The sequence below is a fragment of the Pelobates fuscus genome, chromosome 7, assembly GCF_036172605.1.
Source record: "Pelobates fuscus isolate aPelFus1 chromosome 7, aPelFus1.pri, whole genome shotgun sequence".
In the NCBI taxonomy this organism is placed as follows: Eukaryota; Metazoa; Chordata; class Amphibia; order Anura; family Pelobatidae; genus Pelobates; species Pelobates fuscus.
The window spans coordinates 135866705-135886851 of record NC_086323.1 but is presented as its reverse complement, the minus strand read 5'-3'; the positions used below and the strand labels follow the sequence as shown (position 1 = coordinate 135886851).

General features: G+C 41.5%; 1 protein-coding gene across 1 annotated transcript; it reads right to left on the bottom strand.

The window, feature by feature from the left end:
- Window positions 1–3361: 3361 nt before the first annotated feature.
- Window positions 3362–18626, bottom strand: CAV3 (caveolin 3). The gene is made up of 2 exons (XM_063427514.1): window positions 18386–18626; window positions 3362–4387 (listed from the first exon to the last, which is right to left on the bottom strand). Exons 1-2 carry the CDS (start codon window positions 18494–18496, stop codon window positions 4046–4048), a joined length of 453 nt encoding a protein of 150 aa, XP_063283584.1. The 5' UTR covers window positions 18497–18626; the 3' UTR covers window positions 3362–4045.
- Window positions 18627–20147: the final 1521 nt, after the last annotated feature.

Below are 20147 nucleotides of genomic sequence, written 5' to 3'. Positions count from 1 at the left end.
TCCTGCTACTTGCAAGTTGTCCTTAAAGGAACACAAACATGTATTCCTGACCCTATAGTGTTAAAACCTCCATCTAGTCTCCATGCAGAGGGTGGAGACACTGAATGGCATCCATCTGAGGAGTGGTCAGTGGAGCTATAACTAGGATGTAATGTAAACACTGCCATATCTCTGAAAAAACAAACAAACAGCCTGAAGGGAATGATTCTACTCCCCAGGATAAATGCAATAAGCTGTAGATGTTCTGGTGACTATAGTGTCCCTTTAAGCAGATTTAATCAAGGATTCTATTTGATATTCTGTATTTTTCAAATCATCCTCCCACCCCTTTTTTGCCCCTTCCCTTTTTACTTTTCTATTTATTTTATTAATCACATGGTCTGGTACATTATGGAACAATAAATAATCCACTGAGTGTCAGGGGTTTAGTAGATAGAACCCAAAATGCAGCAAGGTGGTTTGAATTGAAATTTAAAGCAACCATGATCCAGAGGGCAGGATAATATTCAAGAGTAAAAGAGTCCAGTACCCAGAATATCCAGGTAGGTTCCAAGGTTAGATTAGACAGGGGTCAATAACCATGATATAAGGGAGGAAGACAATGCCAAGCAACAGCAGAAGCACTGAATAACTAAACAATGAAGACTCAGCTGTTCTGTGCTTAAATAGGGCAGCTATGCTTAGTCACGTGATGCCCCCTCTATTAAACCTCCGTACCACCCCTAACCCCAACCAGGTCCATTGGGCAAATCAGGCAAATGCCAGGTGGACCGCAATAGCCATGGGCTGAGGCACACAGGTGAGGTCAGATGATCTCCCCCTGTGGCCTATGCAGAGTTGGAGTTATTGAAGTGCCTTCATGGGCTGGTTGGCCTCACTGGCCAACATGCACTTTTTTTATGAGAGTGAAGGTAGAGGAGGAGCCGGGAGGATCTTTTGCTCCTGTGAGCTAGGCAGTTCGGAGCATTGGAGCTTCGTGGAGCTTGTGAGAGTAGTGAACTCAGCCTATAGCAAGAGGAGCTGCAGGCTAGAGTTACGCACCCCCACCGGACCACCAGGGATTGCAGTGCCCCCCCCCCCCCTGAGAAAAAGGTAAGAAGAAAGGTGGAGGGATATAAACCTGTTTGTTTGTTGCACCGCTCACGCACACTACATCCCTCTCACACACTGCACCCTCTCACACACTGCAGCATTCTCATACACTAATTTACTCACACACTACACCCTTCTCACACACTGCACCCATCACACGCACTGAACCCCTCACACACAGCACCCCTCTGTCACACACTGTAGAGACAGAAATGTCACACACCACCCCTTCACACATTGCACATTTCACACACTGCACTTCTCTCATACATTACACCCGTCACACACACACTACACCCCTTAAACACACACTGCATCCCTCTAACACACAAACTGACAACCTGCACACAGTGCACCACCTACACACTCACACTAGATGGCTTATGCACATTCATACAATTTCAATGCAACTAACTTTAATTAACAGTAATTAACTTTGTCTGACTCAAGTTGGCTCTATTATTGATTATTTAAAGCAGGGTTCTCCAAACTCTGGCCCTCTAGATGTTGTCGAACTACAATTCCCATGAATTTCAGGCTCTCTATTTCATAAAAAAAAATGATGGTAGTCATCTGGAGGGCAATAGAGTTTGGAGAACCCTGATTTAAAGGAACACTCCAGACATTGCTTTACGTGTCTGTCATGTATGTGACGGTTAATTAAAATGCCGATTTCTACAGAAATCTGCACTTTTACAATTGTCGGCAGAGCCATATCTCTGGTTGTCACTCAGACAGCCAGCAAGCTTTTTTGTCCACTTCCATTAGATCCACGAAGTTAATGGAAGCAGCAGAGATGCTGTGCTAAAATGCAGTACTACAGCTCATTGAAAAAAACAGGAAAGCTTAGATTGAGTGTGTGCTCACAGCTCCAACACAGAGGATAGAGGCTTCTCACTGAGTCTGTCAGAACGAAGTCAGACTTCAGTCTGTGCTGGGGAATACACTAATCAGAGGCTCACTGAGAAGCCTATGATTAGAGTGTATTCCCCAGCTCAAACAGCTGAAAATCTGTTTTGGGGAAAGAGGGGAGGGCTTGCAAAGGCTACAGACTGCTGTATGTGATATATCCACAAAGACAACATGGCAAAAATAAATGCATTTATTCTTTAGGGGTATATCTACTAAATCTGTGTGCTTGAGTAGTGTGTATACTGTTGTATAGCAGTATGTGTCATTGTGTGCAAACTGAGTATATATATGCTGTGTCTGTGTGTTGTGTGTCAGTGTAGCAGTATGTCATTGTGTGTATACTTTGTGTAAGTGTGTATATAGTAGTGAATGCATACTGTGTTTGAGTGTGTGTGCATACTGCGAGTTTGTGTGGCAGTGTGCACATACTGTGTCTGATTGTGTGTGTAATGTTATGTGGTATTTATACTCTGTATAGATGTGTGTGTCATTGTGTGTATACTATCTGATTGAGTGTGTGTATATCAGGGTCATTGTGTTTATATTTTGTCTAAGTGTGTGCATAGTAGCGAGTGCATACTACCTCTGAGTGTGTGTATCCAAGTGTGTGTATTCTGGCTCTATTTCTCTCACTAGAAGTCAATCAGAGAAAAATTACAACGTTTGTATTGACAATATTTTTGCAACACTGACCAGATAGCCTCAAATACAGTAAAATACTGTTCTGGTGGCCACCCTAAGACTATGTCCTAGCTAGAGCTTTCAGATACTCTCACTGGGAGTAAAGAGCAGCTTCCTGTCCGACCGAGTAGGGGAAACAGAGCTCCTCTACCGTGGCCCACGGCTCGGCCACACTACATGGAGGGAAGTGAGCTGGCACACGTGGGAAGATACATAGGGGCACACAGAGGGCTGGGTGAAGCACTCACAGTGCTGGGAGGGAAGATGGAACTAAAGGAGGGAGGGGACGCAGAGAGCTGGGGAAGAAGAGGCACCCTGAGGGCTGGGGGAAGAGGCATGCTGAGGGCTGAGGGAGGGAAGACGCACATAGAGGGCTGGGGGGACGAGAGGCACATGGGGTGAAGAGGCACACAAAGAGCTGAGGGGTGGCACAGAGGCACACATAAGGGCTGGGGATAGACAAAGACACACAGAGGGGCTAGGAGGAGAAATAGGCACACAAAGGAGCTAGGGGGAGAAAGTGGCACACAAAGGGGTTGGGGGGAAAAAGACACACAAAAGAGTTGGGGGAGAAATAGAAACACAAAGTTGGCAATTTTTGTTTTGGGTGGGTGGCAAATAGAAAAATAGCCCTGCTATTTAGACATTTTAATTCTGCATTAATAATGTGGCCTAGGAGGGGGTGGCACAGGAAGTGCCTCTGTTTTTATAAAATAATTTTGTAATAGATGGTGCCTGTGAGCTGTAGTGGTTATTTTGCTAGGAGTACCTCTTTTAAGTTTGAATAAACTCTGCAGACAGGCAAAAACCAGAAGGGCATTGGTATGATACCTCCAAATATAGACAGTAACAATGTCTGCAGCCCAGAATGTCATCACCAAGAGGGGACTTAACTTGTTCATCACATACTGGACTACAGACATCGTTATTTTCTATATTTAAAGTCTGGGCAGTGTTTAGAAAAGGACACAGAAGAAGCTTTGGATTCTGGATGCTGTTTGCATCGGCTACAAAAAGAACCACAGCTACGTTTTTGTTTTTTTTGTTTTTTTACAGGATTATAGTTTTAATAATGCATCAACAAAATGAAAACCATCAAAAAATTTTACTCAAATGGTGAGTGTAAGAATTCTTGAAGATATAGTTATGTAATATCAAACTGGTCCAAATACACTCAATATGTCCCATTGGTATCTAATATAAAGTACACATTTTCTTTGTCCTTGGTTAGCTACATTTGAGAAATCTGGTACTGTTCTCTAGCTAACATCTACTCCACGATTTATAGGTTTCAACAAATCTCTTTTCGTCAAATAATTGAATGCATATTTCAGTATCTGGCAAGGCTCACAAAAATAATTCACACCACTTTCTGCATGGAGACTCGGATGGAGCTAAAGATTTTTCCCAAGGCTTCGAAAAGTGGATCACAAAAAGTGTGAACACATAGTGAAAAGGTCTTGCCCACACATTGGATCTCGATGAGGTAGCTCTTGACACAAGGCATTACTGTCCAGATATGACAGAATGATATGAGAGCAAAGAGGATTCCCCAGATGATGGCAAGGGGAACGCCAATGACAGCTGAGAGTATGCGGTAACACCAGTACTTTGTTAAAGTGAATGTGGTGTAGCTGGCTTTCCATACTCCATCAAAACTGTGAGTCCCCTGTGGTTCCGCAATCACATCTTCAAACTCCACCTGCAACATATAGAAAATTGAGAATTGTTTTCTGATTTGGAAACAGTCTTTTGGAGACATTCATCATTGACTAAGCTGTTTAGTAAACCAGGTTTTGCTATGACAGTGTTCACAAACTATATAAAAGTGTTGGGACCTCAAAATAATTGTGAACTACAAATCCCATGAATATTAGGTAGCATTGTAAAGAAAGATAATGTGGAATGCAAGTTAAAATGAAAAGGGGCTACTGATAAAACAATAGTGAGAAGGTATAAAAAAATATAAAATGAGTAATATATGATAGGACACTGTAGAAAATGGCAACAGGACCAAGATAGAAACTTAGAAACATAGAATGTGACGGCAGATAAGAACCATTTCTCCCATCTAGTCTGTCCAGTTTCCTAAATACTTTCATTAGTTCCTGGCCTTATCAGGTATCTAGGATAGGCTTATGCTTATCCCACACATGCTTAAACTTCCTCACTGTGTTAACCTCTACCACTTCAGCTGGAAGGCTATTCCATGTGTCCACTACCCTCTCAGTAAAATAATACTTCCTAATAATAATAGAAATGTGAAAAAAATAGAAACTGTTAAAACAGATTAAAGGAGGTACTGCAGGTAAATATAGGGGAATCAGAAGAATCACAACATTTGAGGAAACAGTACAAGTAATGGAAGAGTTGGTTAGAAAGATAAGAGGGGTACAATTGATCTGAATGAACAGCTCGAGAAACAGGTTCATTGATTCACCCTGTTCATGGTGGCAGAAATATAGACAAATAGAAGTAAGTTAGAAGGAAACGCTGATAAATTCAATGTTTTGGTGGCAACTTATATACCGGTAATAGATATCTTTGAAGGCCTGTTTCATCCTGTCCAATATTTTGACATGGGAGTTGTGGAATTTGGGATTCTTGTCGAGTTTGGGTATCAGTATGGTGTTGGCAATATGAGCTTAATAGTGTTGAGAAATTCTAAGAGAGGTTTGTCGGGCGAAAGCTTTCAATGTAATTTCTTTTTAGATGTTAGCAGGAGTCCAACTGTGCCGGGCATCGTGCCATTTACTAGACTTTTGTTTACTATTTGTAATGGTACACAAGTATGTCCCATCCGGGCCCCTATGCTCTGCCAAAGACCTACGTATATCCTCTGTCCGTACTCCCACCTCTAATGCTCGCCTCCAAGACTTTTCCAGGGCTGCACCTCTTCTGTGGAACTCCCTTCCCGTCTCCATAAGAATTTCACCCAGTCTCCACTCATTTAAAAAAGCATTGAAAACTCACTTCTTCAAGAAAGCATATCAATTAAACTATTAAATTAATACTTTTCTAACAACCTTCTTCGTACCCCTACTTTTACCCTTTGTGTCACTATACCCCACTCCCTCTGGAATGTAAGCTCATGGAGCACGGCCCTCCACCCCTCTGTTCCTGTACGTCCAGTTGTCTGGTTACAATTACATGTCTGTTAGTCCACCCATTGTACAGCGCTACGGAGTCTGATGGCGCTATAAAAATAATAAAATAATAATAATAATAATAATAATAATGCAATTTCTTTGTTTGTCAGTAAGCAGATCTTAATTGGTTTTCCTAAAAAGTTGAAGGCCTTCTAAATGGTTCTTGTATGTTTTGATGCAGAGGGTTTAAGATTTATATCAGAAGTGTTTGTTATTGCTGTGGTTGGAGACAGTTTGATCTGGTTGGTTGGGCACTGTGGTTTCCTGGAATTAACTAATCTGATGGGTAGTCTGCAGTCTTACAGTAACTCTAGATTTGAGGAATATCTTTTGCAATAATTTATGGTCTGTGCATTCTTGTTGTTTTGGCAGCCGCTGTTTGTAAACAGTGTGAAGGGTGTGTGATGAAGATTCAGATTTACGTTTCCATGCTTTTGTTACTGCATCCAGTGTAGATACCCCCCTTGCTATGAACACATCACAATTTGTGTTGAGCGCAAAACTCCAGATGCACCCAATCAATAGCCCTTGGAAAATCTCTGAATAATATTAGTTAGTGCTGAAAGTTTCAAACAAGATCGTTTTTCGCTCTACGTAGTAGGAAAGTTTTAGAAATCTAGTTTAGAGAACTTCCAAACCTCAGATGGTGCTTGTTAAATAAACTCTTTGCTGACTAAAAAAAAAAAAAAAAAAAGATAACGTTCAAAATTAATTTCTGATATTTATTTCCACAAATTACACAGTTCCTAAGGGGGGCTATTAACCAAAAGGTGTATAATTCACAAGGAAATTGCAATTTTAGATCTGAATCAATGCTGAAAAAAATGATATATTTTCTTTGAGTTTCTTTTTAAAGGGTTAGATTCACTGGGCACGCACTAAAGCCAAATTGTAATCAGAGAGTCCATGAAAGTAGTGTCTGCCAGCCTGCCCTTCAATCTGCTATTTCCCTCACAAATGAAAGCATTTTGTGGAAGGAAACAATATAGAGAGATCACATCTGATTACGGTAATAGCCGGGTTTAAGTAAGCAACAGTGAACACGTCTGCTTTTCAAATATATGTCTGTCTGTCTATCTATCCACCCAGCTATCAAATCTATTGCAGTATTGTGCAATATTTCAGAATACGTTGGTGCTTCATAAGTACACTAACACTTTAATATCAAATCTTTCAATTTCATTCTGTGTGTGTGGGACATCATGCACACAGAGATAAATCAAATTCAGACTGTGATTGACAGCTAGCATTCTCATGTGTTGAGAATGCCAATCTGTTAGGAGAAGGGGGTGGTGGTGGAGTAATCCTAACAAAAAAAAAACCTTAAAAATAAATTGAAGGAACACACTGTTTTTAAAAAAAAAAAAAAAAAAATACAATAAAACAATGTTTGGCCAATCACCATGCAAATCTTATGATTTTATGAGCTGATATTATTTTTTGTCTGTGCAATGATTGAGATGTCCCAATACCCAAAGTTACAACAATTAAGTCCCAATGCCCACAGCTTGGATTATGGAAAATAGATAGGTACAATTCAGTGACATTCAGACTTCTAAAATCAGTTCTTGATTACAGTATTTATCAATGTCTTGATTTTGGCATTCAGCATTTAATAGACATAAAAGTCAACTGGAATTTAGCTGTTCTGGATACAACTAAATATCTGAAATTGGTGACCGAGATCCTAAATATCTCAATTATTTACCCACTGCAGTAAGGGCAGCCGGTGAGCAAATAGTTTAAAAAACAACAACACATGTTGTGGTTGTTAATAAATAAGGCAGCTGGCTAATGAAATCACACCAAAAAGTAAAATAAATACATTGCGTTAATATTATTCCTATATAACTATCAGGAGGACAACATATCCCCTTAAAACATTCTCCCAATATAAAATATGTGGGGGCATGTCTAACAGAATACAGTGGCAGACTGACCACACAGGCACATCTGTCGGGGACCAAGGGCCTAAAGCAGTCAGGTGGCTGTCCTCTCAAGTTGAGAGATATTTATTCCAGCAATAGGTTGTAGAGCACCCGATGGTGCGGAGGGCCCCTTCAACCTATTGCAACTACACTACCACAGGTGAGACCTCCACATACACTCCATACTAATACACAGACTCTTTACACAAAAACATTTGCATTCGTACACCAAAACTCCACTGTATTCAAATACATAGGGTCTTCACAAAAATACATCCTTGCACACACAGACACTCAACATAAATACACCCTTGCATTCACACATCGACATTCCATACAAATACACTCCTGCTTTCACACACATCTGTGCTACACACTTGTAGAACACTGAATGACATTTATACTACATTCAAATAAACCTCAGCATGTTATACTCTTCAGCACTCCACAAATTACACTTTATGATTGATACACATCAACACTACACACACACAAACATACCATATCATTGCTTTACTATCTTTGCAGCAGACAGAAATACATTCCTCTAGTCACACACATTTTCACTTCACTCAAATGCATACTTGGAGTTATACACTAACACCACTGGTGTACATACCGAGGTCGCGGGACTCGCAGGGGGGGGCATGGATCAAGGGGGGGCCCACGGAGCAGTTTTGCACCATGGCCTCATGGATTGTGTGTACGCCACTGACTAACACTTTGTTTTAAAACGTTTTTATTGTCATCACAATGTAGATGCGGATATCAAACATATTACTGTAAAAGCATACGGTCGCCTACGCAGAGGCGTATATATTGAAACAGGTAAACTGAACAAATACAGTTATGTTAATTAGGCAGGTGTGTATTCTGCGAACTTAAAGACATATTGTCTGGGCGTCTAGTTGTCTTGTGTTAACTGGTTTGTGTAGTTGCTTTGTGTTAGCTGGTTTGTGTAGTTGCCTTGTGTTAGCTGGTTTGTGTAGTTGCCTTGTGTTAGCTGGTTTGTGTAGTTGCCTTGTGTTAGCTGGTTTGTGTAGTTGCCTTGTGTTAGCTGGTTTGTGTAGTTGCCTTGTGTTAGCTGGTTTGTGTAGTTGCCTTGTGTTAGCTGGTTTGTTTTAAATATGTTTTTATTTCACATGTGTAATCATAGCATATATATCACGTTTAGTCATTTTGGTGCCTGCGCAGAGGCACTGCGTATTGTACATCTGGTATGAACTTATACATGTTTAGCCATCGAGTGCGACCATTGCAATAGTATATTGTTCCCAGTATCTAGGTGGCTAATGCCGATATTTGTGCTGATATTGGCGTTGCCCCCTGTTCATATTTGCGCTGAGTAGTGAGAGCGTTTTTGTGGCTCAATGATTACACGTATGTGTGATCGTGTCGGTGTATTGTTGATGCATTTGCGTAGTTCAATACGGATGGTTTATTGGTTTATGACTGCGTCTTACCAGGCGGGGCTGGCTCTGTCTTGGTGATGGTGGTGTATGCGTGTCTGGGTAGTGTCATAGTAGTTGAAGGGCTGTGCAGCCACATATGTTGCGTGTGTATTCTGTGGTTCTTCTCCCGTTTGGTGGGGTTTTGGGTGTCTCGGCAGGGCCGGCGCGTCCATAAGGCGGCACAGGCGGCCGCCTTAGGGCGCACCGGCTCTGGGGGCGCAAGATTTCGGTGACCGGCAGGAGGGAAGCGCTCCCTCCTGCCAGGTCACCTTCTGGACCCCCGGCGGGCGGCAGCGTTCTAATGAGAGACGGCGAGGGAGCTCTAACCTGTCTGCTCTGCTCCCTCGCGCGCCGTGTGCTGATTCTGCGGGAGCCGGAATATGACGTGATATTCCGGCTCCCGGCATCAGCAGACAGCCCGCGAGGGAGCAGAGCAGACAGGTTAGAGCTCCCTCGCCGCCTCTCATTAGAACGCTGCCGCCCGCCGCACTGAAGCCCCACTGAAGCCCCACTGGACCCCAGGGACACATCCACACCAGCTCTCCAGGTAGGGAGGCTGGGTGGATATTATTATTAAATTGTGTGTCTGAAAGTGTATGTGTGAGTGTCTGTGAGTGTGTGTGTCTGAAAGTGTATGTGTGAGTGTCTGTGAGTGTGTGTGTCTGAAAGTGTATGTGTGAGTGTCTGTGAGTGTGAGTGTCTGTGAGTGTGTGTGTCTGTGAGTGTGTGTGTCTGAAAGTGTGTGTGTCTGAAAGTGTATGTGTGAGTGTCTGTGAGTGTGTGTGTCTGAAAGTGTGTGTGTCTGAAAGTGTATGTGTGAGTGTGTGTTTGTCTGAGTGTGTGTGTCTGTGTATGTGTTTGTGAGTGTGTGTCTGAAAGTGTGTGTGTCTGTGTATGTGTTTGTCTGTGAGTGTGTGTGTCTGTGTATGTGTTTGTCTGTGAGTGTGTGTGTCTGTGTATGTGTCTGTGAGTGCGTGTGTGTGTATGTGTCCGTGAGTGTGTGTGTGTGTGTGTATGTGTATGTGAGTGTGTGTGTGTGTTTGTCAGTGTGTGTGTGAATGTGTTTGTCTGTGAGTGTGTGTCTGTATGTGTTTCTGTGAGTGTGTGTCTGTATGTGTTTGTCTGTGAGTGTGTGTCTGTATGTGTTTGTCTGTGAGTGTGTGTGTGTGTATGTGTCTGTGAGTGTGTGTCTGTGAGTGTGTGTCTGTATGTGTTTGTCTGTGAGTGTGTGTCTGTATGTGTTTGTCTATGAGTGTGTGTGTGTCTGTGTATGTGTGAGTGTCTGTGTGTGTATGTGTGAGTGTGTGTATGTGTATGTGTGTGTCTGTGTATGTGTGAGTGTGTGTATGTGTGTGTGTGTGTGTGTATGTGTCTGTGTGTGTATGTGTCTGTGTGTGTATGTGTTTGTCTGTGAGTGTGTGTCTGTGAGTGTGTGTGTCTGTGAGTGTGTTTGTCTGTGAGTGTGTTTGTCTGTGAGTGTGTCTGTGTATGTGTGTGTCTGTGTCTGTGTGAGTGTGTGTCTGTGTCTGTGTGAGTGTGTGTCTGTGTCTGTGAGTGTGTGTGTGAGTGTGTGTATGTGTGTGTGAGTGTGTGTATGTATGTGTGAGTGTGTGAGTTTATGTGTGAGTGTATGTGTGAGTGTGTGAGTGTGTGTATGTGTGAGTGTGTGTATGTGTCTGTGTGTGTCTGTGAATGATTGTATGAATGTGTGTGTCTGTCAGTGTATGAGTGTGTGTTTGTGAGTGTCTGTCAAACCAGTGAGAGTATGTTTGTGATTGAGTGTGTGTCTGTCAATGAATGAGTGTGTGTTAGATCAGTGAGTCTGTGTCTGTCAGTGACGTCTGTGTGTTTGTCATTGAGTGTGTGTGGCTGTTAGTGTGTATACACCACTGAGTGTAGCGTGGCGGAGCGGAGCGCAGTACAGGAGCTTCTGTTTCCTGTACCTGGTCAGACTGAGAGGAGGTGCTCACTGAGAGAGCACTTCCTGTCAGTCCAGCCAGGTACAGAAAACTGAAGCTCCTGTAGAGGGTCTGCTCCGCAACGCTACAAGACAGGTAGGAGGCACACCAGGAAGGGGAGTGTGACCGCTAAGAGGGTGGGGGGTGCACCAAGGGACAGATAGGGCAGGGGAGAGAAAAACCAAGGGACAGGGAAAAGAGGGGAGAGGGGAGAGGAACACTAAGGGACGGGGAAGAGGGAGGGGCTGGTTAGGAGGCACATAGGTGAAGATGTTAATTTTAGAGGGGGGGCGGAAAAATGCATCTTCGCCTATGTACCCAAAAATCCTTGCACCGGCCCTGTGTCTCGGTCTGAAGCATCTGTCACGAGTCTTGGTGTTCTGGTGGGTAGTGTACGGGGTTGTGCACTTATCTGAATCGTATGTTATGTAGTCAGTAGGGGTTTTGTTTATGTTCACATGTCTGCGTGCATGTGTGTCTCTCTCTCAGGGGTGTGTTTGTGTGAAGCACGCTTAAGGAACTTGGGTGGGACGAAAGAGAGAGAGGAAGAAGGAGAAGAAAAAAAAAGTGGGGTGGAGGGCAGACGTGGAGGTGGCTTAGGGGCAGGTGGGTATCTCAGCCATCCGGTCATTATTTCGCCTGCTGTGCGCTCCTCCCGGTGTTCAGATGCATTCAAGAGCGTCACATCATCTGAGGCGATGTGTCTTAGCCAGTAGAACCATTTCTTTATTTGTTTCTCTTTTGCGTTCGCTGTCGTTGCCTTCAGGTCCTCGAATTTCCGGGTGTCTTCCACCTCCTCCACCCAACGCCTGAGTGAGGGGGTGCGTGGTTGCCTCCAGAAGATTGGGACTGTTGCTTTCGCTTTATTGAGGAGCCTCGGTATCACTGATCGTTTATATGCTGGCGGGGGTGTTGTTGTATAGTGTAGTAGAAAAGGTGCTGGTGTCATCGGGACGTTTTCGTCTGTAGTTTCGTTGATCACTCGACCCACCGTTTCCCAAAACGGCCGAATGAGGGAGCAGTCCCACCATAGGTGGAGAAATGACCCAGTCTCCATTCCGCATCGCCAGCACGTAGCATGTAGGTTCGCTGCATTTTCTTGGAGCCTCGCTGATCCTGGGGTCTTCTGGGTGAGTGTAATGATTTTATCCCAGTGGTGCAAGAAGGTATCGTCCAGTTGTCAATGAGGTGTATATCTAGGATATCGCTGTCGGGGGTGGGGGTGCATCTGACAGGCACAGGGACTCAAACTCCATACAATCCCGTGTAAGGTTCGGTCATTGGGGGATCGAACGTGCATATCGCTGTAGTTGTTCCCTTGCTATAGTGTGTAGGAAGGTGTGCCTTTGGTCTGGAAACAGGTCTGCAATTGGCTTTATTGTGCAAGGGGGTGGCAGTATGTCCATCATTTGGGGTATTGCGATGTTGGTCCTCAATCTCAGGGTGGGGCCCATGTCTCCTGCCGAGAAATCTGGGTTTCCCATGAGGGTGAGTAGAGGGCTCGGGTTGGTAGTAAGATAGTATTGATTAGATGCGGAGGGTGGCTTTCACAAATGGATTCGTGTGTTGGGTGCGTCGGCTCGCTTCTTGTGTGAGCCACGGAAGGGCTCTAAGGTCGCAATCAGAGCTATCCGCTTCTAGTTGAACCCATAGTTTGTCTCTTGGTGTTGTCGACCAACCGATAATTCAGGTGAGATGGGTTGCAATGTAGTACTTCCTGAAGTCGGGAAGAGCCAGTCCCCCTTTGAGTTTAGGGAGTGTCAGTTTGGAGTGGGCTATTCGGGGGGACTTGCCCTTCCATATGAAGTGACGGACAGCCGCTTGGATGGATGTAAAAAAGCTCTTCGGCACTGCAACGGGTATTGTTTGGAAGACAAATAAGAATTTAGGGAGTAGGGTCATCTTCACTGCGTTGATGCGGCCTAGCCATGATATGTAATAGGTGTTCCAGGCTTGAAGTTCAGCCTGCGCGGTCTTGAGAAGTGGTAGGAAGTTGTGATGGTATAGGTCCGCCGGGTTCGGTGTGAGCCATACCCCTAGGTACTACATCTTGGTGGTGCACCAGCGGAAGGGAAAGCGGTGTCTGAGCGTCTGCGTTTGGGTGTGTCTAACATTGAGATTTGACTAACACTTTGCACAAATAAACATATGCATTTAGACTGGCACTATATGCAAATAAGCAGGTGCATCTGCACAGACAATGCACAAGTGCATTCACACAGACTTTACACACTCAAAAAGAAATGTGCATTCATACACAGTACACAACCAAAGGAATACACAGATTGTTATTTATCAAAGTGAAATTTTAAATTTAAGGCCCAAGTAGCTGAACTGAAAACATAGCTGGCTTAAAGAATTTTACACGTTTTGACCTTAAAAAATTTACTTGAATTCTCACTTTAGTAAATAAGCAATACAGTATTATATGAATGTTATATTTAACGTTTACTTAATATATGTATACCTGCTCTTTAAAAGGCTCAGGATAAATTTTTGCTCGGGGGTCAGAAGGCTGTCAGTCGGTCCATGGTAGGACAGTTTATTAGTCAGTAATATGAACGCTGTTGACTACCTATCTTTGGTCCTCTTACTGCTCAATAGCTATAGTTTCTTACTTGCTAAAGCCCCCTCCCATTGGCAGCAGCCTGTAATAGAATAAGTTGTGGGCCCCAACAGTTTTCCCACAGAGCTATCACCCTGGGATCAGGTGGGAGCTTAATACCACATGTAAATGGGAGCAAATTAATAGAAATAGAAGGGTTGGGACTTACCAGTGGTCCTCCCTATGTTTCTCCATCCATTAGTATTGGGTGTCTTCCAGAACCTTGTCTAACTTCCAGAAAGACAATACATTTTCCCTATTAAGTTTCAAACATTTTTTTTTTGGAGAATATACAAAGTTGACAATCCAAATAAAAATAAATCTGTGAGGCTCAGAGAAGCAGACATTTCACAGTTTAATAAATGGAAGGTAAGACATTATATTCATTATCTTGAATATGCTGTGCAAACCTATTCAACAGTTCCTAAATAAGGTATCAAAGAACTGGAAAAACTGGAGAGTGGGTCACCAAACTGAATGAGAATAACAGGAGATCTTAACTATGAAAGACGAGTACAAAATAATTATGTTCATATTATCACAAACGTTGATATTGATATGCAAATATACATGGGGCTAACACAAACAGTTCTCTGGTAAGATACTCCTTTGAGATTTGCAGTAAAGAGACTTTCTTAAGTTTGTGCAATATCTTGGTTGGTTATATATATATATATTTATTTATTTTTCCTATTATTTTTACCTCCCCCGACCATGCAGAGAATATTAAGGGATGGATATTATATTACTTAGGATATAAAGAAATATTCACCCAAGTTAATTGGAAAGGACAGATTCCTAAATGTAAGTTTCTGGAATGGGAGGTGTTTGAATTCATTGTGTGTTGTAAAATGCATTCTACTGAAGAAGAGTATTTTATGGCTGGGTGTACAAAAGGCTGTATACTCTGAGTTGTATATTTTACAAATTGAATGTGGAAGTTATGTTGCTTTGTTTTTAATTTAAAATTGATTAAATTGGAATTACGAAAAGGCTGTTGTTCATTTAAGAATTGATTTTGTCCCAGGAAAATGTGTAATTAAATCTGGTATCAATATATGTTTTATATAGATATAAATTATAAATATTTACAAGTAAAAAAACTCCAAACTGTTTCAATATGGATTTTCCTTTTGGATCATTAACAGGAAAATAGATTTTGGAAAGCTTGAATTAATGAATTTAGGGGGAAATAGGCAACTTGTGACATGGCTAAGAAGGTCAAGTGACATAAAAAAATTAGCGTGGAACAGAGAATGTGAAAATATTTGTTTTCCTTTAATTTGCATTTGTAGTGAATATAATGATGTTCTGTCACGGCTTGGCATATGATGCAAATGAATGAAACAGGAGTTAAACATAGGATTAAGGTAAAGAGTTTATTTTTAGGTTTAGACTTTAAGTGCCTAAATTTGGGACCGTGGGATGAGTTTCTTTAGGTTTTAGGAAAAGGGGTGCTTTGATGGGACATGTGGAGTTCATTCATAACTCCCAACATTTTAAATGTACAATGAGTGACATTAATTTTAGGAGTGTGAGTAGGGGTGTTGCTTGTGGATAGGCTGGTCTGATAAATTATAGGTGACTATATGAATAACAATTTATGCAACTAGAAATTTAGAACAAAACCAATGCATCTTATTTACACAGACTGATTTCTAAACACATTGTTGTAGTTTATGGCCATACACATCCATCACTTTCCCTAGCTCATTTGCAGTTTCACAAAATGGTTTATTCAGTAAACTAGCAAATGTAAGGATCTGTCAAGAAACCTGCAAAGTGTGGGGGGGAGGGGTGGAGCCTGCATGCAGACCGATCCAGACGCCATCTTCTTGAGCTCCTCCAGACTTACACTGAATCCACCTGATATATGCAAATCTAAAGCCAATCCAGCGTGATAACACAGACAATCAAAACCAGCAAACAGGGCTGTGTTGGTTGATGCCTTTTTTTCAGTGCCAAAAGCAGCCTAAACGGCGCAGTAGAATTGATGCCTAACGCCCGCTGTCCAATCCACGGCCTCGAGGCACTCCTTGGCGAAGACTTTGTAGAACACCAAAGAGGGCTTTGCCACCACACATGCCGGCTATGGGCCGAAGATCACAGAAACCGACCTCTGGGTCTGACAACAGAGACATCGGGGCCTTGTTGCAGCGACCAGCGCAGCCTAGGCCACCTCCGACTCCGGAGGAAAACCGGAGGGCGGTGAATCCCTAGTTGGGCATACGGGAGCCTGAAGCAACACTTGCCTTTTCAACAACACTAACCTCGTCCATGGACACCCACACCTCCAAGGGCACAAGCCCGATAACGTGCACCGTCTGGCATTACTACAAACCCCCCACCCCTGTAGCCCCCCTTGGTTAGGGGCTCCGCACCCACTCGCATCTCCACTCACCACGACATCCCGCCTTGAGGGCAGTAGCACTATCGGTGTCTTGCCTGGGCTCTCCAGGCTGCTCACCTGTACAGACCCCTCACAAGATGCGACTGGAACCCATCTTGTACACAAGCATGATCCCACACACCTGCATAGATCAATGACTAATAGACCCTTCAATCTCTTAACTACGCAATCCTCATTGACAAAACAACAACATTCACTATAGGGCTACCGTAAAACTGAAATCTACCTGCTTGATTAATCTGCACTTTTCCTATCCTGCAACATGGTTACCCTATATATTTAGCAATCCTGTTGAAAAAAAAAAAGTGCTCACTGTACAATATGTATAACCTAATCTATGTATACCTCACTCAGTATTGTACGAATATCACTAATTTTACTTGTTATCATATTTCACTACCAAAATAAAGAATTAAAAAAAAAGAAACTTGCAAAGTAAGCCAACACAGCCAAGTTAGAAGCATGGTTCCTTTCTTGATTTCATGCAGTTCTCTATCTAGTTAATAAACCCTTATATCTTTCTATGTTATACCTCAACCTCTGTCTTTCTTTGCCTTGGTACACTACTTAAAAGGTTACTCCAACCAAAAACACTGGTTTTGGTTAGAGTAACACCTGCAGGTCCATCCACCCCAGTTTAAGTTAAAAAACAAAGTAACAAAAAACGCCAATGTACCTCTATTTCAGCACCAAGGCCAAGTTCTACCCTCACTCTGATTCTCCCCCGTTGACATTACTCACTATAACTGCCATGTGGAGGGATATAGGGGAACGGTGGGTTAAGGGAAGGACATGGGCATAACAGAGGTGGGTGCATGATGCTGTTGGCTGTGTGGCACCATATATGCACAGAATTCACATACATCACCCAGAACTCTTGTTCTGAGCTTGCTAATGACACCCCAAAGATGCGGCCAGAGGTTGAGTTACAAAATCCAGCAACAGAGGGGTTAAACTTTATATGTGCATAATTTCATAGTGAAACACTGCACATACAGACTCCAGGCATCATGACCACGTCATATCACTGGTGTGGTCATGTTTCTTGAATTAACCCTTTACGTGAAAAATGAACATAAAGCAACAGGCCTTATCCAAAAAGGCTAAAAAAAAACAACAAACAAATTTTAAAAAAAGTGTTTAAAAATAAATCACCACCAATCCTTATAATGTCAGAGTAATGTGCTAGTTCTAAACTATGTTCATAATAAATAAATGTAATAAATATTTTGATAAAGTACAGAAAATGTTATCCTTTAGATATTTATCTTATAAATCTTTCTTGGGGAAAGAAGCAATAAATGCTATCTGAGGAACAAAACATTTCTCTGCCTTGCTCAATTCATCTAAGTAAATAGTTTGAAAAACAGATAAACTGGCGAAAGATAGTACTGGCTGTGATGTATGTGTACATAGACAAACAGTATAAACAACTAATTTATCGAAGTGTGCATAGTGAATTCAAACTGAATTTAATGCTTTAGGTGAAAATAATCAGATCGAGAACATAGCTAACTTAGAGAATGTTTCCTAAAATTTGTTCTATTATTTGAAATACACCCATTGGTAAATAGAATCAGGGAGCTGTTTATGTTCTGAATATAGGGGTCTGTTCACTAAACAGCAAGCTCTTAATAGTGATTGATCCCCAATATTTTTTTTTTTTTATATATATAATGTATAATTTTTATTGTTAATGTTTTATGCGTATATATATAATATTGGGATACAGAAAAGAGAAGTGGGTAAATATTAACACACATTTTAGCCTAAATATTAGAATTCGGTTATCAAGTCATTACTACAATTATTTGTTTAGTACAATATTATCATTATTATTTATTCTATTTATATACCTATTTATATAACTTTACAATATATAAAGCCTATAGTCTTTTGCTCTGATGGGTGTAGAGAGTAAACATCACTGTTAAAATCTATATTGTGTGGCTCTCTACTAAGCAGTGAGTTGTGTCGAGTCAAGAATGTCCTAAATTTAGACCAAAATATCTTTGTTAGAAATATTAAATTGCCACACTATATCCCATCTTGCCTAAGTCAGTTTAGTGAATATACTCCCATATGTTTTGATTAATGAGCCTGCTCACAAGCCGAAAATTGGAAGACTAAAATGTCTGAGCATCAAAGCAACCTTTCTCCACATGAATAAGTAAACCACGCTCTAAAAATAAATCAGACCTTGACCACATCTTCATTAATTTTCTTAGGGTCCCTGTCCACAAGGTCGATCTCCTTTGTAAGAAGGTCTTTGGAGATCCTATCTTCATAGTATGATTGTTCTTTGTTCATGGCTTCTCTTGTTTCCTGCACCCCAAAAACCACCCTGCAGCCTCTAAACGTTCTTCTGAATCATGTGAGAAACTGTTTGTTGGGTTGTGCTGAGACTCTGTGATTTGTGCTTGACATCCAAGCCCTCCCTAGATGCGAAAGGACAGCTGCCTTACATATTTGCACAAATGATGGTGTCATATCTGAGCCCACGCTACGCCTCAGCTGAAAGAAATGCCCAAGATCACTCTAGGACACCAGACCTTCTCAAACATTCTAATGTAAATGACCCCAAAGTGGGTATAGAATGCTAAAATAGCCATTCAAGATATAGGTAGAGTAACTTCACCATTATTATTACTCTACATATTATTGACTGCCTCTGTGATCAGATCAGATTGCTAAACACTTCTATTTTAGTATGTATACAGCTATAAATAGACAACTAAAGGCAAAGAATTTCACTGGCCTTAAAAAATAAAATAAAAATAAACACACACACAATTATGTATATATATATATATATATATATATATATATGTATGAATGTATGTCTGTATTTGTCAATGTTTGTGCGTGTGTGTGTGTGTGTGTATGCATGTGCATTTATCAGAGTGTGTATATGTGTGCATGTATTAGTGTATTTATATACATATACAATACAAGGGGCAACACATATTATATAGGATAATACATATTTGGAGGGTTTATAAAACATGTGGGGAAATATCCATGACACTATTTTCTTATCTGTAACTTTACTATTTGATAAATTATTTTTTTTTTTTAACTTTTTTGCTCAACCTACATTTTTGTTTCCAACAACCCCTTCATACCGGCACTTAGGTATTCCCGAATGCTGCTATACCTCGCCCTCATGTAAAAAACTATTCACATAATTGCAAATTAAATTAGTTGATTGCAACTTAAATTAATTTGCAACTTCTACAATAACAACAGTCAGAGAGCTCCCAACACATCATGACATGGAACCGCGGCCCTACAAGCCTTTAAACAATAAATACAGAAACTAGCTCTCTATATCCAGCGCTGCAAGAAAGCCCTTCAATATAACAACAGCTACTTATACACACACAATGCAACCCTAATTTTTCTCGCATTATGTGTTAGTGGGGCCTCATGTTTGAGTTTTGCCTAAGGCCTCACAAAGTCTAGAGCTGCGACTGCCTGTCTGTTTTTGGGAAAAATGGTTTGGCCAGGCCCAATTTTCTTGCCGTACACATGTTTAACACACGTTACTTTACTAGATTCATCTGTTCACGTTAATGCCAGCAGCCAAGTAGTGAATTGCTTTTGCTCAATATGTAGACATGATGAAGAAGTTTAGTCGTTGACCAGTCTAACAGTACAGTGGGGAAAGATGTGATTTATGTTACTTTGTCCATGGTGTGTCCAGTTGTCCATGATATGGACCAGAGGTTAAGCTTCCAGCAGCTCCAAAACAACTAGTGGTATTCATTAAACTTAGAATTCTGGAGCACTGACAAAGGAAACTCCCAATTTAGACCAAAATCGCTAATTATACTCTTTCATAAAATATGAAAACAACTTGCATTCTCGTATCCCTATTACATTGCGTGGCTTTGAGCATGATTTTATTCCTCAGCAGCTCTCTGGCACTGAAAGGGTTATATTGTAGTTGGATTAATAC

Bases quoted from the DNA above. Each gene is read 5' to 3' on its own strand.
- CAV3 (XM_063427514.1), bottom strand. From the start codon at position 18,496: ATGAACAAAGAACAATCATACTATGAAGATAGGATCTCCAAAGACCTT. The intron at 4,388-18,385 runs GTCTGATTTATT...TATATGTTGCAG, and splicing joins TTAATGAAGATGTGGTCAAG to GTGGAGTTTGAAGATGTGAT.